Source organism: Triturus cristatus, chromosome 1_1 (assembly GCF_964204655.1).
Source record: "Triturus cristatus chromosome 1_1, aTriCri1.1, whole genome shotgun sequence".
In the NCBI taxonomy this organism is placed as follows: Eukaryota; Metazoa; Chordata; class Amphibia; order Caudata; family Salamandridae; genus Triturus; species Triturus cristatus.
The window spans coordinates 40,859,913-40,885,138 of record NC_140579.1 but is presented as its reverse complement, the minus strand read 5'-3'; the positions used below and the strand labels follow the sequence as shown (position 1 = coordinate 40,885,138).

The window sequence follows — 25,226 nt, the reverse complement described above, 5'->3', positions numbered from 1 at the left end:
GCCGGAAAAAAGTGAAGGGAGCTACGCGTCAATATATATGGAACAATGGTTCCAGGACCATGTCGCCAACGAAGGACTTTCTACGCAATATTGCATAGAGCGCGCGCACAGGATACCCATGGGGCGCCCAAAACCGGCCGCTCCACCTCAACCGCTAATAGTAAAATTGCTGAATTATCGGGACAGAGACCTCCTGCTTCAGAAAGCCCGCGAATTAACTCCGATAACTTTTGAAAACACGAAGATCTCACTATATCCGGACTATACGATGCTGGTACAGAGGCAGCGCTCCTTCTTGGCAGTCAAGAAACAGCTCAGAGAACTGGGCCTGAAGTATGCACTGCTTTTCCCGACGCGACTAAAGATCATACAAGAACAAAAATCCTACTTTTTTGAAAGCCCAGGCGATGTGGAAGACTGGTTGGAAGTAATGGAACTGAAGAGTACTGCACCGACTGACTCAAAGGCATCGGCAAAGAGCGGGAACAGCAAGGTGACCTCACCGGGGAAAAGACGGCGAAGAACGGACAGAACGCCTGCGAGGCAGTACATCACGAAGCAGCAGATGGAGCAGACCAAGGCCGGGGCGCTGGTGGCGGCGGCCGCCCTCACGAACAGTCTGGAGGTGACGACTCGGCCCTCCTCGTCGGAAGAGGCCACGCACGAATCGGACTCTTAAGAGCAGTGTCGCGCTGTTCCTCTCTGCGACCCCGCAAGTCATCAAAGACTTATATGGCTGACTGTATTCGCAAGTATAATTTTTTCTTGATATCTGTAAATGTAGGGCGATCTTCTGTAACGTGCCCGCGAAACTGGCGGGTCTACACACACTAGCCTACATTCAAACGGCACAGGTACCGTAGTAAGCTTGATCATATTACTGCACGAGAATACGCCACATGTGGAGCGCTAGCAATGTCCCCCCAATGACAAAGGCGCTATACATGACCAATGAGGTTTCTTTTTTGTTTCAATTCAGTTTTATGGTCCGGTATAGTTGGATGACCAGACCGAGTATTGGGTTGTTGGGGGGAGGGGACGGTCTCACGGTACCGGGAACATTGGATGGCTATTGCATCCGGAAGATGCATTGTTCCTCCAGCAGACACAAAAATATAGGAATGACGTCGCAAGGTAAATACACCATAATAACATGGAACATACGGGGCATGGGGAAAGTAGAGAAAAGACATAGGATGCACGCCCAGCTTCAACGCCGAAAAGCACAGATAGTGTATCTCCAAGAATCCCACATGACGGACAGCGAAGCGGTAGAGCTGCGCAAAAAATGGAGGGGGCAAATCTTCTCCACCTCCTACTCCAGCTACGCCAGGGGTGCCACAATATGGGTGAGGCATGGAGTACCATTCCAGGCAACGGAGCAAAGAGTAGATAAGCTTGGTAGGTACATATTTGTGAAAGGCATGTTAGACGGTCAGCCTATGGTGCTTGGCACGGTATATGCCCCGAATACGGAACAAGACAAATACTGGGATGTGGTGAGCGGGGCGCTGGTGGGTTGGGAATCGCACCCCTGGATACTGGGAGGGGACTGCAATGCGGTGATGGACGTAACACTGGATAGATCACACCCGCCGCTACATGGGCGGGCGTGTTCAGGCAAGCCGAAGCACTGGGCAGGTGGGTAAAGGGCTGGGAACTGTGTGATGTATGGAGAATGAGACACCCCACGCACAGGGAATACTCCTATTATTCCGCAGTGCACGACCTACACACAAGAATTGACAGGGTGTACTGCTCCACCAGAATAGCAATGCAGACGCTCAACGCCACATACTTACCAAAAACTTTCTCAGATCATAATCCACTTGAGATAACCATGGCATGGGGGAGGGTACCCACACCAGTTCCCACATGGAGGCTATGGCCGCAGATGCTGGAGGACCAAGTGCTCCGCAACGACCTTTCTGGGATCATAGAACACTACTTTGCAATCAACAGCAACACGGCGTCAAGCAAATTGATAGAATGGGATGCTTTTGAATGAGTGATAAGGGGGAAAGCAATCAGTACGACAGTGGGTGTCAGGCAGGAAATACACAAGAAACTAAAAGAGGTAGAGGACGAAATGGGTACACTAGAGCAGGCAGCAGTTACACGTGTCGACTGTAAGGGCCCACTGCAGGAAGCAAGGATAAAACACGCAGAAACACTAGAGACGCTACGGGTCATTGACTACCAGGCATACACGAGGAGAGCCCATGCGGAAGCGGACAGGTCTGGTGCACTGCTTGCCAAGTTGATACGGGATGCTCCCCCTACAGCGGTTATACTCAAGATAGAGACACTAGATGGAGGAAAGGTATGCACGCAAGCAGACATAACAGCCTTCCGCCATTACTATGTCACATTGTATAGCACCACAGACCATGACCTAGAGCCCCAAACAGCAGACTTCCTTTCTGCTCTCACGTACCCAAGGCTCACAGCGGAGGCGCAGAAAGGCCTCACCGGGCCCATTACGCAAGCTGAGATTCGGACAGCCATAAAGAACCTCCCGCGAAATAAAACCCCTGGCATGGACGGGCTCCCAATAGAATTTTACAGCACATATGCGGATCTCATAGTCCCTCAATTGGAAATGTTGTACAAAACTGTATGGAAGGAGGGGGCCCTGCCGCCCACAACAGCGCAAGCATTGGTTATATCACTTCCGAAGGCGGGAAGGGACCTTGCGGATATGGCAAACTACCGGCCGCTGTCCCTACTAAACTCGGAATATAAAATATTAAGCAAGGTACTGGCTACTAGGTTACTGCCCGCCCTGCCTAAGCTCATACACATAGACCAAACTGGGTTCTTGCCATCACGTAGCACGTCCTTGAACATTAGAAAATTTCACCATTTGATGTCGGAAGCCCCAAGCCAATATCCACACGTGGGCTGCCTTTCGCTGGACCTAAAACAAGCTTTCGACTCCATAAACTGGGAATACATGTTTCAAGCTCTGGGGAAATTTGGGATACCGGAGGGTTATATTGCGTGGATACGTTTGCTATATAAAAACCCTGTTACCAGAGCCCGCACTGGAAACCACATCTCTAGTGCATACACGATACATAAAGGGACTAGGCAGGGCTGCCCTCTGTCACCTCTAATATTTATATTGGCTCTGGAACCACTGGCCATAACGCTGCGGAAAGAATCCTGCCACGAGGCATATTACTGGGACACATGCAACACCTTTTTTCGGCATACGCAGATGACATTCTGTAGTAGGGGATCTCTGTGTATAGTCATAATCTATGAATAGTCCCGCCCATGTGCGGGTACCCCGGAGCAATCAAAATATATCTCTTAAGCTGTCCTGCATTTGCAAACCTGCAAAGACACTTAAGAGACAGACAAAATAATACAGCCTAATAACAACATGGCTGCACTGGCCAACACTTCCTCTGAAGTGAACACAACAGCCAAAATAAATTTTAAATGTCATTTTTATTCACATCTGACTTGTTCCTTTATTGTATCACACTCCCTTCACCAAAATCCCTTTAAACAATAGAGAGGAAAGGGTGGACAGACAAGCCCTATAGGCTGTCATTATGTGTCTGCTAAAGGGATACCGTGCCTTTAAGGAACTCTCCAGAGACCCCCGGTATCCCAGGATGCACAGCCAAAGCAAGTTACTTTCAGTTCTTTTTTCCGGCTCCTGCTAGAAGGACCCTGGAGCTTGAGATCGACCCTTTTGGGTGGATATTTGGACTAAATTTTGGATTTTGGGATTTTTGGATAAATAGTGTGTTCATTCGACGTCTAGAGCCTTTCTTTACTGCATCCTCCATTTTGGTGCAATTTGCCCACTCTTAGCATGGCTTTATTTGATAAATGCCCTGAGTGTGGGAGGAAAAAGGCCAAGACGGACCCACATGATGTCTGTATCCTCTGCTTGTCATCCTCACATGTCCCTGCTGCGTGTGCCATCTGCAAGACCTTCTCCAAGAGGACCCTGAGGGACAGGGAGAAGATTCGCCTCCAGGGACAGGAGAAACAGAGGACAGGTGGGACTTCGGGGCATGGAGGATCTCATTCCCCTTCCTCTGCCCATGCTTCAGCCACTGGAGGGACCTCCGGGCAGAAACAGCAGCAGAAACGACGCCTACCGGCTGGTAGATCGCGTTCGACGTCGAAGGCGACGACGTCGACGGCGAGAGGTAAAGCACCGGTGTGTTCGCCGTCGATCCCGGGCTCTGGATCGCGGCGTTCTCGACGTTCGACGTCGAGAGAGGGGCCGGCGACACCTAGGACTAGGTCGCCGTCGAGGATTCCACGGTCGACGTCGACACACCATCGACGTCGTACCGAGCCCCGCGATGGATCGACGCCGACGACTTCAACGCCGAGACACTGGCGGCTGCCGTCGAGGCACAGATCGCCGTCGAGGCACAGATTGCCGTCGAGGCGAAGGATATCGACGTCGAGGCGCAGAAGATCGGCGTCGAGGAGACGTCGTTCACCGTCGACGTCGAGAGACTCTCCGTCGACCCGACGTTCGACGTCGAGGGGCCACCGGTCGACGTCGAGGGGACGCCGGACGGCGAGGAGACGCCGGACGAGGTCGACGATCACTTCGACGTCGGTGACATCGGGGAACACGTCTTCAGTGATTACAATCTCCAGTCGTGGATCTAGGAGGCGACGGCGCTCACCCTCGTTTACTTCAGCACGGGATAGACCTGCCAAGAAGAGAAGGGTGGACGGGAGTCCGGACAGTGCTGGTCCTGGTTCCCCTGCAAGGAGTGATGGAGCTCCGCAGCCTCTCCCTCAGCCGTTGCCTCAGAAGCCTCCTACGCCTCCTCCGCCTCCGCCTCCTCCTCCTCCTCCTCCTCCTCCTCCTCCTCCTCCTCCGAAGCGGCCTACGCCACCTCCACCACCGCCTGTGCCTCAGCTTCCGCCGTCTCCTCGGCTACCGGCGGTTCCTAAGGCACCACGCAGACAGAGGTCGCGTTCTCGATCTCGTCGGAGGTCACGGAGTAGACGCAGGTCATCCACGCACACGAGGCATGGACGACGGAGGTATAGATCTCGTTCCAGAGGCACGTGGTATACGGACTCTTCTGGCAATGGACGGCTCTCCCCCTCGCTGTCGGAAACTCCGCCTACCCGCATCTCGCCGGTGGATGATATTGCCACTTTCCAGGATGTGCTGATGAGGGGGGCGGCGAAATTGGGAATCTCCGTAGCCGTCCCGGTTCCCACTACCTCGGTGATCTTTGAGACATTGCACAAGGCTCACCTCTCACGCCCCCTCCTTCCTTTGGTTCCGGGTTTGGAGGAACCAGCCATGGAGGTTTTCTTGACACCTGCGGTGGTGAAGTCTGCTCCCTCACGGTTGCAGAAGAAATACAGGGCCCCAGATTCGGACCCGGCCTTCCTCAGGGTGGACCCTCCCCCGGACTCTGTCATTGTGGTGGCGGCTCGTAAACAACACTCCACGACGCCCTCTTCCACGGCTCCTCCGGATAAGGAGAGCCGCAAGATGGACTCCTTGGGGAGGAGAATGTGCTCTACATCGGCCACGACTATGAAGGCCGCTAGCGCCTCTGCCCTGCTGGGTCGCTATGACCGATCGCTTTGGGACTCTCTGCAACAGTTTGCTGCCTCCCTGCCTAGGGACAAAAGGGAGGACTTCCAGGAGGTGCTGAACGAGGGCATGATGGTCTCCAACCAGATCATCAGTGCGGCGGGGGATGTCTCGTTGCTGGCGGCCCATGGGTACTGTCATGGAGTGCACATGAGGAGACATTCCTGGCTGAGGCTTACCTCTCTCAAGCCGGAAGCGCAGCAAAAGATTGCGAACTTGCCTTTCTCTGGCGCGACGTTGTTCGGGTCTCATGCGGATGACGAGATGGCCCGCATGAAGGCCGAAGCGGAAACCCTGAAGGCCGTGGGGTTGGAAAGGCCCAAGGAGCAGAAGAAGTCATTCCGTTCCTATGGCAGGCGTTATTCTAAGCAACGCGGTCAAGGGCGCCAGTCTGGTCACCAACAACAGCACCAGCAACAACAACAGTTCCTGAGGCAGTCCTTTCAGAAGCGCCAGAGGGGCAGAGGCCAGCATCAATCCTCATCGGGGAACAAAGGCCCGGCCGGGTCGAAGCCCTGAAAGGTCACTTCCCCCTCGTCCGTTACCCGCTCCGGTGGGGGGAAGTATTCAATTCTACCTGGCAGAGTGGAGGACAATAACTCAGGAGAAGTGGGTGCTGAATATTGTTTGCAATGGATACAGTCTTCGTTTCACCAGCCCGCCTCCTCAGATTCCACCAGTGCGCTCTCCCTACATGGTGCGGGAGCTCCAGGGGGAGGCGGACGTTCTGTTAAGGAAGAAGGCGATAGAAACTGTTCCTTTGAGGCAAAGAGGAAAAGGCCTTTACTCCAGGTTCTTTCTCGTCAGAAAAAAGGACAAGAACGAGTTCAGGCCTATTCTAGATCTGCGTCAAGCAAACAAGTGGATCCGCAGAGAAAAGTTCCGTATGTTGTCCCTGCATCAGATTTACCCTCAGTTGCATCGAGGAGACTGGCTGTGCGCCATAGATCTGCAGGACGCTTACTTTCATGTGCCGATCGCACCAAAGCATCGCAAGTTCCTGAGGGTTCTGGTAGGCAACAACCATTACCAGTATACAGTACTCCCGTTTGGTCTGAAGTCTGCCCCACGGACGTTCTCCAAGTGCATGGCAGTGGTGGCAGCACACTTGCGGAAGAACAAAGTGTTTGTGTATCCATACCTGGACGATTGGCTGATCAAAGCTTCCACGTACCAGGCAGCCCAGTGTCACTTCAACAGGACAGCTGCCTTGCTTCATCGCCTGGGGCTACACATCAACATGTCAAAGTCAGTGCCGATCCCTGTGCAGTGTCTCCAGTACTTGGGGGCCTCAGTCAATACCTTTAACGCAAGCGTGTGTCCTGCGGAGGAGAGACGCTTATCGATCCGTGGGAAGGCCCTGCACCTCCTCTCAGCCCACTCGCCTACAGTGAGGACGGTGTCCTCCTTACTGGGGTCGATGGCTTCCTGCATCTTTCTCACCCCCAATGCACGTCTGCATATGCGGCCCCTGCAGGAGTGTCTGGAGGATCAATGGGACCAGAGGCGGGGGCGTTGGGAGGACACGATTCATCTGTCCCAACACGCTCTCCAATCTCTGAAATGGTGGTGCTCCTCAGAGAATGTTTGCCAGGGGACTCCCTTTCACAAGGATATTCCGGTCCAGACCATAGTGACCGATGCGTCTCTCCAGGGCTGGGGAGCGCATTCGGGCCCTCTTCAGATTCAGGGGATATGGTCACAGACGGAGATGACTTACCACATCAACTTTTTGGAACTCAGAGCAGTGCACTTGGCCCTGAAGGCGTTCCATCCCTCCTTCACGACGAACTCCCTGCTAGTTCAGACGGACAATACTACTACCATGTATTACCTCAACAAGCAGGGGGGCTCCCATTCACGCACGCTGTCTCGGGAGGCACAGACGATCTGGAATTGGCTGGTGGCCAGGAACCTCACGAGCACGGCGACCCATCTGCCGGGAGTGCAGAATGCCCAAGCCGATGCGCTCAGCAGGCTCGTTCAAGAAAATCACGAGTGGGTGCTAAACGACGACGTGCTCAGAGACGTCTTCGCAGAGTGGGGCACTCCGGACATCGATCTGTTCGCCACGGCAGAAAACAGCAAATGCCGCGACTTCGCGTCCAGGTACTACCAACCAGGGACACTGGGGAATGCCCTATGGATCAGCTGGTCCAACAGCTTTCTCTACGCCTTTCCACCCATTCCCCTGATTCCGGTGGTGCTGATCAAGCTGTCGCAATCCAGAGCCAGGATGATCCTGATTGCTCCAGAGTGGCCGAGGCAATGGTGGTTCACCGACCTTCTTCACCGGTCTGTTCTGCCACACCGGCGCCTGCCGTGTCGGCCAGACCTTCTCACGAAGTTCGGAGGACAGATGGTTCACCCCAATCTCTCGTCCTTGAGTTTGGCAGCATGGCTCCTGAGCTAGTACAGTATGGACACTTGAACCTACCTCAGGACTGTATGGAGATCTTGAAAGAGGCAAAGAGACCGTCTACGAGGACTTCTTATGCCTATAAGTGGAAGAGATTCTGCTTATGGTGCAAGGCAAAGGACATTGACCCTACCCCCTGTAAAGAAGATGTTATTTTGCCTTATCTGCTGCAGTTAGCTCAATCTGGGCTTAATTTTCAGTCTATTAAAGTTCATCTCGCAGCTTTGACTGCGTATAGAAAGGGCCCTTCCCCAACCTCATTTTTTCAACTCCCTGTGATTAAAGATTTTTTGGAGGGTTTGCGTAAGGTGTTTCCCCCTGTTAGACGACCTTCTCCACCATGGGAATTGAACGTGGTGTTGTCCAGATTGATGAGGGAGCCTTTTGAGCCTATTCATAAGGCTTCTCTGCAGCATTTGTCCTGGAAGGCCGCCTTCCTTGTGGCCATTACATCGGCCAGGAGAGTAAGTGAGATTCAGGCTCTGTGTTGTCAAGAGCCGTATACTGTATTCCATGCTTCTAAAGTGGTGATGCGTACTCATCCTAAGTTTTTGCCTAAAGTGATATCTGATTTTCATGTAAATCAAATGATAACTTTGCCTACATTTTTTCAGCATCCCTCCTCTCCGGCGGAGAGGTCTCTGCATTCACTAGATGTGCGTAGGGTGTTGAAATTCTATCTAGATAAGACAAAAGACATCCGCAGGTCGGATCAACTGTTTGTAAATTATGGTTCAGTAAGAACTGGTCTAGCTACCTCGAAACAGTCCATCTCCAGATGGATTGTGTCCTGTATTCAGCTTTGTTATCAGAAAGCTAATAAGACGTTAGGGGGTAAGCCTACGGCACATTCGACTAGGGGCAAAGCAGCGACTACGGCTTTGGTTAGGAATGTTCCAATTGCTGACATTTGTAAGGCTGCCACCTGGAAGTCGGTCCATACGTTTACAAAGCATTACTGCCTGGACTCTGATGCTAGGGCAGATGCGCAGGTTGGACGGGCTTCGCTGAGGAATTTGTTTGCACAGTAATTTGTTGGTGTTTGGTTTTTTACTCCACCGCTGTTTGTTGGTTGGGATGGGCTTGCCATTCTATTCATAGATTATGACTATACACAGAGATCCCCTACTACAGAAGGAGTAGTTTCTTACCTGTAACTCCAGTTCTGTAGTAGGGGTATCTCTGTTATAGTCATAAGCGACCCTCCCTCCTCCCCGGTGGAGTAACCTGACGGTATCAGGCCTGTTGTTATACACCTTCAAAAAGAACTGAAAGTAACTTGCTTTGGCTGTGCATCCTGGGATACCGGGGGTCTCTGGAGAGTTCCTTAAAGGCACGGTATCCCTTTAGCAGACACATAATGACAGCCTATAGGGCTTGTCTGTCCACCCCTTCCTCTCTATTGTTTAAAGGGATTTTGGTGAAGGGAGTGTGATACAATAAAGGAACATGTCAGATGTGAATAGAAATGACATTTAAACTTTATTTTGGCAGTTGTGTTCACTTCAGAGGAAGTGTTGGCCAGTGCAGCCATGTTGTTATTAGGCTGTATTATTTTGTCTGTCTCTTAAGTGTCTTTGCAGGTTTGCAAATGCAGGACAGCTTAAGAGATATTTTGATTGCTCCGGGGTCCCCGCACATGGGCGGGACTATTCATAGATTATGACTATAACAGAGATACCCCTACTACAGAACTGGAGTTACAGGTAAGAAACTACTCCTTCTCTTATACCTGCATGACCTAAGAATGCCTCTAACCGCAGTACACGACACGTTCTGTCGCTTTGCCAAGGTTTCAGGATTAGCCATTAATATAAGAAAGTCACACGCCTTCTTTTTTACAGAACACACAGGTATTGAGTATATGGCCTTTGGAGACACGCGTATAGAAGTAGCCACGGACACTTTTAAATACCTAGGTATACAAATATACAGGACACATGCGGATATGCTAGACGGTACACAAAGCAATCCACACCCTGCGATCCAGCATAGGGTTCTGGACAGCACTGCCATTGTCAATGATGGGAAGAGTGGCCCTTGCAAAAATGGTGGTCCTACCGAGACTTTTATACTATTTATCCAACACAATGCTCATTGAACTAATTTGGGGTAATGGCAGACGCCGCATCAGCCTTAAAAAGCTACAAGTGGGTACACGTATGCGAGCATATTACTACGCCTGTCAATTGCAGTGGCTGTCTTACTGGACGGCGGGCCGCAACTTACAGGAAATAGGGTACACAGAGGCAGACATAGATAATGGTAAATTACATGCATTGCTGCTGCCGGAAGGTGGACCCCTAAGGAGCCCCCCCCCCCGTTATTAGACACGGCGCTTCGATGCTGGAAGGCGGCGCTGCAATATACACAACCGTCCAGGGCATACGCAGGGAATATTCCCTTAATGGGGATCCCCCTGTCGAGTGGTAAGCTTACGAAGCGCAAATTAACACCGTGAACGCGGGGATCGCCACGACGTCGGATTTGTTCGGAGATGGGACACTATTAGATCACAACGCATTTGTTAACGAAACTGGGGCCCCGGAACAGTTGTACCTCATACATGCAGCACTGACACAATACGTTAAAAGGCACTGGGCCCCGAACAGGCAGGAACCTCCCACTAACGACCTGGTTAAAATGGTACACTATATAGGAAGGGGTCGACATCTTATCAGATGGCTCTACACCGGCATCAGCACGCATACCGCGGCCGCTCTGGACGCCCTGAAGGCTGTGTGGGAAGGTGACATCGACAGGCCCCTCACAGACAAGGATTGGGCAAGGGTATTAGAGCACCCGAGGAAGGTATCGCGGAACACGAAATTTAAATTTATACAGACCATGGTAGTGCATAGGGCCTACCTTACTCCACATAGGCTGGACAGAATGTTCCCCCAGACACAACACCAATGTCCGAGGTGTTCGTTAGAAGGACCTGACCTAATTCACATGTTTTGGATCTGTCCAAGAATACGAGGGTGCTGGGACACCATAAGGCATAGAATAGGGGAAGCGACGGAGCGGGAGGTGAAGAACACGGTGGAGGAGTGCATTCTAGGATCGCATACACAAGTGCACAAATACAAAGTACAATACCGACTTATGGATCTTGCATTTATATTAGCCATACGTAACATTACAATGAGATGGAAATCACGGAGACCTCCAGACGTATTGGCATGGCACTCAGAACTAATACGCTGGGGCACTGCAGAGAGCGCAACACTTCACAGGGAAGAGCTTAAAGGGTTGCGGAAAGTACCAATAGCATTAGAGTGGGATGCTCTATTGGAAGCTCTAAAGTCCATAGCGGCAGCTGAAACCCAGCCATAGGTATTACAACCTAACACATACAAAAATAACCAAGCCCCAAAACCAATGTATATGCAGGAGGTATTAAGGCACATGCACACGACCAGGCAACAAGCATAGGCTGAAGTTTACACTTACAAGACCGGAAGGAGAGGTACGCGTCAGACCGGGGAGGGAGGGAAGAGGGGAGTTTTGGGTAGTTAGTATCAATATTGTAGTAATACGCTTGTCACAAATGTCCACCTTCTTTTTAGTTCATTGCTAGACAATGCAACAGCCGCATTAAGATGTTTTATATACCTGGATTGTGGCGGAGAGCTGCAAAGGACTACTGTATACAGGACTGGATGTATAAAATGTTACAAGCTGCGCACATTGTAATGATGCAAATGAAAATAAGAAATGCAATAAAATATGTTTAAAAAAAAAAAGGTGGCTGTGTTGATGAATGCGTTGAGAATAGAGGTGGTGGAGGCAGGGGTCCGTGGGTGCTCCAGAGTGGATGGAGTTCATGGTGGCTGTGGTGCTCTGTGTGGTGGACAGATGGTTGGGTGTGGCATCAGTTGACATGAGGAGGCTGTAGAGGTCGTTGTTAACGCAACACACCATGCAATTCCAGTGACCGTAATTAACATGGAAATGAAAGAGCAAATTGTGAAAAAAGCTGAGGCAGCATCTTAGAGAATTGAAAAACAAATCCTCCTTTTCTAAGAAGTTTGAAAATGTTTCTGTTCTAAAGCTGTTACTTTTTTCCTGAAACAGATGGCAACTAGCGTTTGTGTTCACCGATCCTTTGTTTGGGTGAACAGCTATATAACTAGGCATTTGGAATAGATAATGACAAGCTCACTGTTTTTTTTCCGCCCCAGATAAAGATTGCCACAGAAAACTCTTTAGATTGAAGAAGAGTGACAATTTTATATCACAGGTAACCCTTGGTCATATTACAGAGTGCGTGACATTAAAATCCGCAAATTTCTGCCCGGCAATTTGATTTATAACTGGATTATCATGAAACCATGAACAGCAATCAAATTCCTCACCAATTTGGCTTAGGGTGGGATTAGAGGTATAAACCTCCTTGTGGTCATACGCTGTCACTATTGACAGTGATGCTCTGCTCTGATAGGTTGATTCGTTTACAACCCAGAAGCTTCCTGAGAAATAGCTCCATGGAAAGGGCACTAGATGAGGGTGACAGAGAGCATCCAGGACATCCCTCCGAGGGTTAAGGAGAGCATCCCTCCGAGGGTGAAGGAGAGCATCCCTCCCAGGGTGAAGGAGAGCATCCCTTCGAGGGTGACAGAGAGCATCACTCGGAGATTGACAGAGCGCATCGAGAACATCCTACAAGGGAGGCTGGGAGCATCGCCCCCGAGAGCGATAGGGAGCATCCCCCTGAGGGCCATAGGGAGCATCCCTCCGAAGGCGAAAGGGAGCATCCCTCCGAGGGCGACAGGGAGCATTCCTCTGAGGGGGACAGGGTACATCCCCTCCGAGGGTGGCAGAGAGCATCCTTCTCTGGTTCCACAGCCAGTTCTGGAACAGTGTAAGTTGAAGTAGATTATCATGACCATGACCTGTCAATGTTGCTATAAACATGTAATTTACCAGTTAATCCAAACTCATGTTGAAATGCCATTTCTGCTTCTAGGCAAATAATAGATAGCAAAGCTATGTTTCCCTGGGTGACCAATTTGGGAATCAAGCCAACCATCACCAGTGTAGCTAAAGGTTTGGCGTATAGTTTTGTGTCAGTGATGAGAAATGAAATGGGTCCAGTAAGACCTACAGTCCAAGGGAGGCTCATCCGTCTCACAAGAGAGGACCACTCCCGCCTCCTGCTAGAATGATGGACCTGGACCCGTTGATATGACCTCGCAATTCAGTCTAGGATGCCGTCCCGTGACCTCTTGATGTAGCCTCTCTTACAGATACAGGAAGATGACTCCTGACCTGGTGATGAACCTCTTGTGTCAGTTGAGGACGATGGCCCATGACCTGTTGGTGAACTCAAACGGTCCTATATGTTTGGGTTATCTGGTGATAGTGGTCCTGCGCTTGCCACTTCCCTCTAAGTCAGTAATTCGGCTATCTTAGATTTTCAATAGACCATACACAGATGTGGGGAGAAGTGCCCTACAACAGAAGGCTCCTCTATTCTATAGGCAGCTGACAGCTCCTCTATTCTATAGGCAGCCTACAGCTCCTCTATTCTATAGGCAGCCTACAGCTCCTCTATTCTATAGGCAGCCTACAGCTCTGCTTGCAGGGGTTCTTTCCAGGTTGCCCTCACCTGTAAGGAAGCGGCAGTCAGGCATCCTAGCTCTGGACCTGGTTCAGTGTTTACAACTGTGAACCCCGTGTGCACTGTGTTTGCTATATTGATTCACAACAAATGAATACACCTTGATGACCGCTCTCAGAGAACCAGCATTTGTGATATAATACTCTGTGACATCACAGCTTTTGGGAAGAGCTGAACATAAGACTATCATAGTAATTCATGACCATCAAAGATGTAAATGGTGTTTTAGGTTCGATATGATTCAGAATGTGTGAAAGAAAAATATCTTTCTAGTAAACATTGACTTTTTTATACCAAAAAAACATATTGTTTCTTATTTACATGTTTATCTAAAATTCGACGCAATTTATCTGCATCAGTGCTTTGTGGGTCTTGACACTGGTGAAAGAGACTCCTGGCAAAGTGACCTGGGTTTCTTACCAGTATTTGTCCTAGTTTTTTAGATGTAGATGAAAATTCAAGAGCTCTATCTCTGGAGCTGGCTTCAGGCAGTTCTGACATTTTATTTATTAGCACGGACTGGTCGGGTTAAAGTCTTTGTCACTCTATCTTGGCAGGAAGAGAGAGTGGAGCTGGGTGTGCCGTGACAGAGGAATCTGAGACAAATGCTCAGAAGAGAGGCCTTCCCTCCCGGCTGAGACACAGAACTGCATTAACTCTTCTGGGGATGAAGGATGCAGGAAGTGGGCAGCGAATTCCCTCCAAGCCTCAGTTGTCTCCCTCATTCCTTTCCATTCACAAAAGTCTGGTCCACTTCAATGACCTGAAGAAGGTTTCCACAATCTACCTCCCTACCTGTCAGGCTTCCTCCATCCTCCATCATATGTACTATTCACACACAGGGGATCCAAAATGGACTCATGTCCCCATACATTAAACACAATAGACACACTCTGAGCTCACCCTAACCTCCACATGCAGCACGCATGTATCTCCGTTGGTGTCTAAGCGCTATAGATTACAGCTAGTAGCTAAATTATGACAAAGATTTTAGTGTATGAGACTCCATTAGGATAACTCACATCACTGCAGAGATCCAAATACCTGTATTCAAAGTGTGACATACAGAGTGTTCATGGGAAGGAACCAACTTCCATTTGCCGCTCTAGCTGTGCTCTCAGTGTGTGTGATATCACCTGTAGGTCTTGTAAAATGTCTCCTCTGTGCGTGGAAATCATTCATGATTTATAATATTATTTGAAGTTCTCCATGTGCTGGGTCATGTGATACAGATTAGAATATAACAGACAATGCAGTGTCATGTGACCCCATTCAAAATATCACAGACTATGTCATGCGGCCTCATTCAGTAAATCCTACACTGCACTGCTTCATGTGATAACATTCAGAATATCACAGATTGTGTCATGTGCCTTGTTTTAGACTAGCAGACTGTGTCATGTGAACTCGTTCATATCACCCCCTGCTGTGTCATGTGACCAGGGACGTTGATTCTAGGAGTGGACGGCAAAATCGGCTTCTTTGGCACAGTTTGCCACATTCTGTGCTCTGATTGGAGCACGGAGTTTGGCAAAAACTCTGCCTGCCGCCGGCACTGCAGAGTTTGACGTCCACCCTACAAATACTGCTCAAAAATCAATCTGTCCCAAGTATGCGAGTGGGAAAACGAGCTGCTTACATGGGCATTGTGGGCTTTGTGCATCTCTGAAAAGCCCGAAAGCTGTAAAATGCCTGCACACATCCGTGCCCACACTTTCCAGCTAGGGTCCGAAAACTATGCCCTTCAACGCCCTTCAACGTCCCCTTTCATTCTGGCAACAAAGCTGAATTCAGAATATAAAACTTCTGCTTCCACCAGTAACGCTGAAGACGGTGCGGAAGTACGGCAGGATTTGCTGTTGCTGTTGTTAGAGTGTTACAGAGTTGTTACAGAGTGCCATAGCTGTTGGCCCGAGACAGGTTCACCTTCTCTTAATAAATAGGTAAGTGGTCCCCGCTTCCTCCCGATGCAATGCCCCTATAGGCCAATACTTGCTCACATTGGATACTTCGTATTTGTTGTTATTATCTGCTGGTAAACAATATGTGCAGTTTACACAGCATGTCGCAACTTGGACAATAACATCAGAACATTGGAATTCTCTATAGGAGGGTGACACAGGCAGCAGGCGTGTGCGGAATAGGCGCACGGCTTTCCCTCTTGCAAATCCGGCTCGTTCTACAGTTGTAACTTTTTACTGCATGAAACCGTTGGTGCTGCCAGTAATCCGTGTATACCAGGGGTCTCCAACCTTTTCTGTAGAGAACTACTTCTGATCAGTAAAATCATTGTGAGCTACTAAAGGCCGAGCAACTGGTGCATTGTTCCCAGAGTCCCCCCTAGTACCCACTAATAAAGTACTGCTTGCAAGTTGTCCCTCAGCACAAACCGGAGCCAGGAACCGATTTTGCATCTCTCATTATTTTATTACAATTTATAATGCTTCCAGTGAGGGTCTTTAGGCGCTGTCCATAGGCCGCAGTCGATAGGAGATTTAAGTCATTTGCCCAAAATCAGAGGATGTGGAGTCTACGCCAAAACTCAAACCTGGATCCCCAGCTTCAAAGTCAGCAGTTCTGGCCCTTACGCCACACCCTCTCAGTCATTCAATTTCAATGAAAAGAAATGTAAAATAATGTTCCTGGCTCCAGTTTGTGGTCAGGAATGACTCAGATTACTTTATGTATTTAAAAATAAAAGATCCCTGTGAAACGCTGCTTTAATTTACATGATCAGGCCTCGAAAAATTCAAAAAATGCAGGTCTAGTGACCTGAATACTCTACTGAGAGTCTAGAGAGCATCTAATAATTTAACAACACACACACGCCGCAGCTGGCGCGTGGGGGTTTCTGGGATGGGATTCTGTGAGAGGGGTGGAATACGAACACCCGAAACAACACTCTATACTCACGTTTCCAGTGATCTCCGGACACGGAGTTGTGAACATGCACCACCCGCTTCCCACCAGTCAGCCTGCACTGTCAAAAGAACAGTATTTAAGTGGCCTTTCCTGAGATAACAGTATAATTTTTCTTTTAGTTTTATATAGCGCAAACTTGACCAGAAGGTCTCAGAGCTCTTTTCATGAGCACCAGTTGCGTTACAGACGGACACATTCATTTTGTTAGGCATTGAGAGATTAACTGATTTGCCCAGAATCACAGGATGTTGAGCATCCCTGTTGATACACAAACCCGGTTCCCCAGCTTCGAAGTCGACCACTCTAGCTGTTAGGCCACATCCCATCCCCTAATTATATCACACACCGGAATTGTGAACCTGCCTCTGTTGTTTAAGATGTGGGAGCTGGAGCGGACTCCAGAGTTGAGCAAGTGCCATCTAATATAAAAGCTATTAGCTAACGGGTGCTGTTGTTGGTTATTCATTTTGGATAGCACCCAGAAGGTCATGGTGCAGGGGGCTGAAGGGGAACCCCCCATCATGTCACTTGACTCTGAAGAGAACGACACACTACACTGACGGAAACTCACCAGCACAAGCAGTCACACAAAAGGGCATTTTTAAGTGTAATAATGTTTACATTAGACTTTTAGTTACCTGAATTCAACAATGAGCAACACACAGAGGGGCTGCAAGTGTGTCAAGCTATACCATTTCCATAGAATGGCTTGGTGGAGCAGGGGCTCAGCCAGCTTCTGAAGCAGCTGATGAACTTCTGTTTCTAGAGAAAGCTTCACATCCACAGGTGCTGAACTAGCAAAGCAGCTGATGCACTTCTGTTTCCTGAGAAAGCTTCTCATCCACAGGCGCCGCACTAGCAAAGCAGCTGATGCACTTCTGTTTCTAGAGAAAGCTTCACATCCACAGGTGCTGAACTAGCAAAGCAGCTGATGCACTTCTGTTTCCTGAGAAAGCTTCTCATCCACAGGTGCCGCACTAGCAAAGCAGCTGATGCACTTCTGTTTCTAGAGAAAGCTTCACATCCACAGGCGCCGCACTAGCAAAGCAGCTGATGCACTTCTGTTTCTAGAGAAAGCTTCACATCCACAGGCACTGCACTAGCAAAGCAGATGATGCACTTCTGTTTCCTGAGAAAGCTTCTCATCCACAGGTGCCGCACTTGCAAAGCAGCTGATGCACTTCTGTTTCTAGAGAAAGCTTCACATCCACAGGCGCCGCACTAGCAAAGCAGCTGATGCACTTCTGTTTCTAGAGAAAGCTTCACATCCACAGGCACTGCACTAGCAAAGCAGATGATGCACTTCTGTTTCTAGAGAAAGCTTCACATCCACAGGCGCCGCACTAGCAAAGCAGCTGATGCACTTCTGTTTCTAGCGAAAGCTTCACATCCACAGGCGCCGCACTAGCAGAGCAGCTGATGCACTTCTGTTTCTAGAGAAAGCTTCACATCCACAGGCGCCGCACTAGCAAACCAACATTATTCATGTGCTGCAGACTGAGTCTCTGCACGCCGGGGCTGGCAGAGGCAGTGCACGCACATCCCGCCTAGTATATCAACCAATGAGAAGAGGTCAACATGGACTGGAAGGGCACCAGTCACTGATGGTGGTCAGTCTAACACTGCTCATGTAGGACTGACGTCACTCGCTTTGCCCCACCATTCCCCAGTGAAGCTTAATAGCCAATGGGAGCAGTTGGTGTGTGCGAAAGCGGGCAGGAATGGATAAGAGGCCAAAAAGGCCTGAAAATAAACAAGATTGCTATGACAGGATACAAAAGTGGGGGTCAGGCTGTGAGGTACTGAAAGGTTGTCGGCGAGCTATCAGTAGCTCGTAATTGACTGGTTGCAGACCCCTGCTTCAAATGTTTCTGGATTTTCTTCCCATAATTCTAGACCGTAATTTCATTAAAAATTAGCCAACGTACGACCACAGGACGCTTGCTCATTATTATTAAACATTCATCATCCTGAAGTCCTACTGTAATGAACCAACATACGGCCACGGGACGCTTGCTTATTATCCTGAAATTTTATCATCCTGAAGTCGTACTGTATTACCGTTTTAGTGCCGCTTGGCCTTCTAAGATCGTCTCCGAGGTAGCATGGTAACACTTAAGTGATGAAGTCTACATTTTACCAATCAGAAAATGTATATTTTTGTGCCTCACTCATCTGGCTTCCCGTTGTGATTTTATTTTTCACTCATCTGTTGTTTAGCTCTCTACACCCTTCAATTTCATGGCCCGTTTTCATGGTCTTTTTTTACCATATTCTGAACATCTTCTCAGGTATCTCTTATGTCTGTTTACCAGGTTAATTTTCAGTAAAACATCTTAAGAAAACATTAATCCTGTAAAATAGTTTATTACCATAACTGTTACTTATTTGCAGCGCTTCTCGCCCTCGTCTTTGCTACTCCCTGGGCTGGGCACGATGATGAGGCGGTAACAGTAGAGGGACTGAAGGAAAGGCAGCAAGGGATAGAAAATGACCCATCACTGCGTGGCTCCATAATAAAGGCATACTGTGATTGGCCATGTCCTTCTGTAAAGCCAAACCTGCTGCCTCCAGGACTAGGCCTACTCTTCGCCTCTTGAGCCAATCCAGAAGCTGCTTCACAGCATAAGAGCAGCGTCGGGATTGGCTGGAGCAGGCAAAGTCAGCTCTCCTTTGGAGACCAGGGTGGCTGCGGATGTGATCCCTGGCTCACTAACATTGTGCGGGTAGGAGAGGCCTTATGTGCGCATGCCGGGTTGGTCATAGGAAGAAATCCATCCATCCTGACATGCGCACTTACACATCTTTAGACCCACACAATCTTCTGGTGCTGTCTATAATAATGCCACGCCCCCAAGTCTGCTGCTGGCAATGTGCAGCCGGCTCACCGCTATAATATAAGCACCGCGACCGGGAATATAAACTGTCTAAATGCATATTAGGGTCAAGGGGGGCAGCAAAAACAGAGGGGCAACGCACCCATAGAGAGACTGCCTCTGGGTGAAATTACATCCAGTACATCAGGACTAGAAGTTTGTGATTGTCGCCCCCGTATGTCATGGTTTTCCTCCCTTATGCCAAGAAGCATCTCCAATGAGCTAGTGCCAGTATCTTGCCACAGTTACCCCCATGCCAACAGTTGCCTCCAGTGTGCCAGTAGCAGTCGTTTTCACAGGTGCCTGTCCATGCCAACGGTTGCCTCCAGTGTGCTTCACAGGTGCCTGTCCATGCCAGCAATTGCCTCCAGTGTGCCAGTAGCAGTAGTTTTCACAGGTGCCTGTCCATGCCAACAATTGCCTCCAGTGTGCCAGCAGTAGAATTTTTCCATAGGTCCCTTTTTAAGCCACAAATTACCTTCAGTGTGTAAGGGTCAATGGCAGACTAGCAAGCATTACATCATATTCTCACTCACATTTACTCAGCCACACTCGTTCATTCTTACTCAGTCTACCTCACTCTCACTCATTCCTACTCTGACTCCAACATACTTACTTGCTCTAACTCTGTCATTCTCACACACACTGTATCACTCATTCTCTCTCCTTCATTCACACTCACACTCACACTCACTCCAACTCTTACTCACTCATACATTTTCACTCGTGCACTCTGACTCACTCATACTCACTGACACTCATCTTCACTTATTCTCACTCCCTTTTAGTGGCTCTCACACACTACCTGTCACTGACACTCGCTGTTACTTACACACACTCATGCTCACACGTACAAACACACAACCACACTCCGATCCCCAAGCTTGTACCCTACGTACATTTAAAAGCATTTTTTATTTGTCATCTGCCACAGAAGTTCTCATTCTAGATCCTCGTGCCCCATTTTTTTTTTCACTAACAGTGAATAATAATCTATCATTCACTATTAGTGTAATATAAAATTGGCTGAAAACGAAGGTGGAGCACGGCTCCCTTCAGAATAAGGTGCCTCTGTGTTCTTGGTACTCATTTGGTACCTCTGAAGCCAGAGGTCGCACAAGCAGTGTCAGGGGTCACAAGGGGCAAGCCTGGAGTCACAGCTGCGACCCCTGCCAATCCCTAAATGATGCCCATGCTTGTGAGCCTGTTGAGAACATCATACAATGTGTCAAGTGACCTCATTCAGAATATCAGAATGTGCTGTGTTTTGTGACTCCATTCAGAATGACACTGTGCTGTGTCATCACCATTCGGAATATCAGTTTCTGTTATATCTTGTGACCTCATTCTGAATATCACATTTTGTGCTTAGTCATGCAATACCCCAGAATGTGCTGTGTCATGTGACCCCAGTCACTGTTTTCTAACCATAGATAGTAAAGTGTTTCACTCCTAAAAATACTGCCATAACTTTAACATCTCCTGTGGCAACGGATTTCACTGTGTTTGTTTCTCTCTTTTGCAGGATGTCAGAAGCACCCTACGCAGGTACGGCTGGTTTATTATCCTCCTGTCAGTGTGTTAGGAGCAGGTCTCACTGCTGCAGTGTGAATGTCACTGCTGAGCTCACACAAAGTGTTAGGAAACTTTCAGATCCTCATAAAATCACTTTGCATTCTCAAAAAACATCTGAAGTCCTCAGAAACCTCCCTTGCGTCATCAGGTAACTCTCTTAAATTTTCATAAATCCCTGCAAGTTTTCAGCAAACTCTTTTGAGTCTTGAAATAATTGCCACAGAAATGAGCTGCTGTCCTCACAAAACATATTTGTATCTTTAAAGCCTAACTGAAGTCGTACGAAAAGTACCCTGAACATACAGAAAAAGCAAGCCCATTCTGGAAAAGTCCCCCCGGCTTTTCCTCAATTCAGAGTTGGGCAAAACCTAAGTCAAAATTTCCTAACTATACAAACACAAATGGTGGCTCTGTTCACAACAACTGCAGATCCAATTTTCAGCACTATTGTCAGGGATGTTGGATCATACACATATATCTTCATGTGGGGTAGAGGTGCCACCATGGTACGGCAGACACCCTGCCACCTAGGGTGTTCACCTGCTTAGGACAATGTCCTTGGCAACAGTTATACAAAATAATAGGTACTAGAGCACACCTAGAAAGTCCACTCAATAAAAAAAAGGAGTCCTAATATGAATTCCCTCAACTTTTTTACCCTTTTTTGTGAAGTTATCTTATTCCATTTGTAGTTTCCACAATGTTCGGTTTATATATAAGCAGGAACGGCCAATATCTGGTCTATATGAGCACAAGCAGCTGACACGTGTTTCGTCCGTTGGGCTTTGTCAAGGCTGCAGAAAAAATACATACATTGGTATAGAACATCATCTCTCATGAAATCTTTTACGTAAAATTCTTACGTGTCAACTTCATGTAGCAGTGATGAGGCGAAGGAAAATAGTGACATGAAATTCTATATGCCGGTCACAATGCACTGGGGATATTGTGTAAAAATGCATTGTAGCGTCAGCTCACCCAAAGCCATAAAAAGCGGTACCCATGAAAGGCGATGTTGAACGAAAGATGAGAACCCATGGAAGGAGGCCACAGGGAGTGCCAGTATATATTATAATACAAGCGAAAAACTAGACTTTGCATGCATTGTGCTCTCTAAGATACAAAGAAATATGTGCATTTGGTGTTCCTTTTTGCGTGCAAGGAAAGAATATATATTAGTTGTGATATATTTTTTTTTTTTTTTTTTTAAAACCTTTATTCGTATATTTCAGATACACAGCTATTCAGCCGACAACCCGGAGGTTCGGCAGCTCGTCAATCAACATGTGCAGTCATCTATAGCTTTCATGCAGGAGAAGAACAAAGGTTTCAATTTTAAAGTAAACACAACAAGCAAGGCAATATACATCATGCGTTCGCGTCAGTTCCCAACGAGGGGGCGGCCCCATTTCCAACATCAGATCAAGCCATCGAGTGAGAAGAGGAGGGAGAAGCAGAGGCACTAACATTCTAACGGAGTTCATCAGCAAAACTCAAGTCGGAAGTGGGGCTAGGGGGAAAGGTGCTCCTCTGGTGGTTCAGTGGCAGGAGGCAAGCATATGTACCCCCTATACTGGTTCCAACCTCCCCACACCTTATGCCATTTCTTGGGCCTCCCCCGTGCACAATACACCGTTTTCTCCCGAAACATGCACCAGTCCATGTTGTCCTTCCACGCATCCAGGGCGGGCGGGTTAGGGGATCCCCACAATCTTGCAATATCTCGCTTAGCCACCATATTACCAAGGGTCACCCATTGAGTCTGCGCAGCGTCGTAGTCTGTAGGGCCCCACACGTTCAAAAGACAGCGCCGCGCCTCTGAGTGCAATACAATACCCGTGACCTCCTGCATCACAACGTGAATCCGCTTCCACAGTTCTGCAATCACACCGCACTCCCATATAATGTGCAGAAAGGTGCCCACCATCCCGCAGTCCCTCTTACACAGCCCATCCTCGGAGAAACCCATATGGACCAACCGGGGGCCAGTGACATAGACTCTGTGGAGTATCTTAAGCTGGACCAGCCGCAACCTGGCGGGGATTGCAACCTCTTTCGGAGAGGAGACAGCGTACTGCCAGTCCTCATCGTCCAGCTCAAGCCCGTCTCTAGTCCACTAGTCCCGCACCCCCAGGAGGAGATCGGTACGAACGTTCACCAGCTTTTTGTAAATTAGAGAGATTGTGCTCTCCGGCACATGGCCGTCCAGGATCCGGTCCTCCAATGGAGAGGACTCAGGCACCTTTTCCCCCTCAACGAGGACCGACTGCAGCGCATGGCGTACCTGCGCATACCGGAAGTATTCCGTGCCCTCAAGCACATATTCCGTCCGCAGCTCTTCAAACGACTTAATCCGCCCCTTGGTCAGCATGTCCCCCACCCTAGAGATAGCAATCAGGTCCCATTTGTCGAATCCCTTAGAATGCCAGAGTTTCCCCAGCAGGTCCGAGTCGAACAACGGAGTGGCCAGTGTGAGCCTATCCTTCCACCCCAGGGAGTTCGTGACTGTCTTCCACACGTGCACCGGCACCCCGGTCGGCCCCGTGAGGGACCCAGCCAGGGGCCTCGAATAAAGTGCTCTATAGTAGCCACCACCCCGCAGCAACCACCGGTCCATAGCAAAGCCAGGGCTAAGTGCAGGACCGTAGACTCCATGATTGATCGCGCTCAGTTGGGAGGCCCAATAGTATCTCCGGATGTCGGGAAGCGCGATACCCCCGTCGTACCAAGGGAGAGTTAATTTTGCTATCGCTATACGCGGGCGGCCGTCCCACAGCAGCGAACGCTGTAGACTCTCAACCTCCCGAAAAAAGCTGGCCGGAACCAGTTCCTGGGTGTTCTGCAGGGCATAGAGAAAACGGGGAAGAGACATCATTTTGAATAGCACCGCACGGCCAAGGAGGGAGAGCGGCAGCCGCCGCCAGCCTGCCACGTCCCGCCGCAGGCGCGCCAACGGAGGGAGCAGGTTTCTCTCGTACCGTACCGTTGGGTCGGCAGAGATATAAATCCCAAGATACAGGAAACCCTCCCGGGCGATCTGGATCGGGCAATTCCGCGGGGGAACCGGAACGTCTCCACACAGGGCGTACAGATATGACTTACCCCAGTTGATGGTTAGCCCCGAATTCCTCCCGAAGGAAGTCAATATGTCGCAGACAACTATAAGGGACTTCCGGGGTGAGGTGAGATAGAGCAGAATGTCGTCGGCATAGAGGGAAATGCGGTCTTCGTGGTCGGGGGACCAGCGAATCCCCCTCACATATGGGTGCCACCGTATCCATGCCGCCAGCGGCTCAAGGGCGAGAGCGAACAACAGCGGCGAGAGGGGACAACCCTGCCTGGTACCCCTCCCCAGGTCGAAGGGACTGGAAGCCCTACCGTTAACTGCAACTTTGGCGAGAGGTCCTTCGTATAAGAGCCTCACCCAGCCCACAAATCCGGGCCCGAAACCGAATTTCGCAAGCGCAGCCCACAGGTATGCCCACTCCACCGTTTCGAATGCCATCGTTGCGTCGAGCGCAGCCACCATGGCCGGTTCCCGCATCGTCCCGACCCTTGCGATCACACCATGAATGCGCCTAAGATTCAACGCAGTATTACGATGTGGGATGAAGCCAGATTGGTCGGGGTGGATCAGGTCGCCGACCACCCTGACCAGCCGGTTTGCGAGGATTTTGGCAAGGATCTTCGGCTCAGCATTAAGGAGCGAGATCGGCCTGTATGAGCTGCACCTGTTCCTGGGCTTGCCGTCTTTATGGATAACCACGATCGTTGCCAGGCGCTGGTCGAGCGGGAGGCAACCCGTCTCCCGCGCTTCCACAAACATAGCTCGTAAATGCGGAGCGATCTTGTCCGGTCGAAGTTTGTAAAGCTCAATTGGCAGGCCATTCGGACCCGAGGCCTTGCCCGGACGCAAAGAACGGATCGCCCCCGCAATCTCATCGACTGTGATGTCGCCATCAAGATCGTCTCTGTCCACGTCGGAGAGGCAAGGCAGGGCAAGATCGCGCAGGAGTGCACATGAATCCTCCACTGGCCTGTCCGACACGGAGGTATAGACCGTGTGGAAGTAATCCGCAAAGCACTGGATTATGCCATCCGGCTCCGTGACCATGACGCCATCCTCCGTCACAAGGTCCGGCACAACACGATTGACCCTCTCCTTCTTATCCAGCCACGCGATCAACTTCCCGGCCTTGTCCC

At 49.5% G+C, this 25,226-nt stretch overlaps 1 protein-coding gene across 1 annotated transcript in view; it reads left to right on the top strand.

The window, feature by feature from the left end:
• The window catches only part of LOC146869302 (E3 ubiquitin-protein ligase TRIM39-like), a 102,007-nt gene that overhangs the window by 27,288 nt on the left and 49,493 nt on the right, over positions 1-25,226 (top strand). Inside the window, exon 4 of the mRNA XM_085647111.1 lies at positions 20,974-20,996. Coding sequence (XP_085503237.1) covers positions 20,974-20,996 — 23 coding nt within the window. The remainder of the gene's footprint in view (positions 1-20,973; positions 20,997-25,226) is intronic.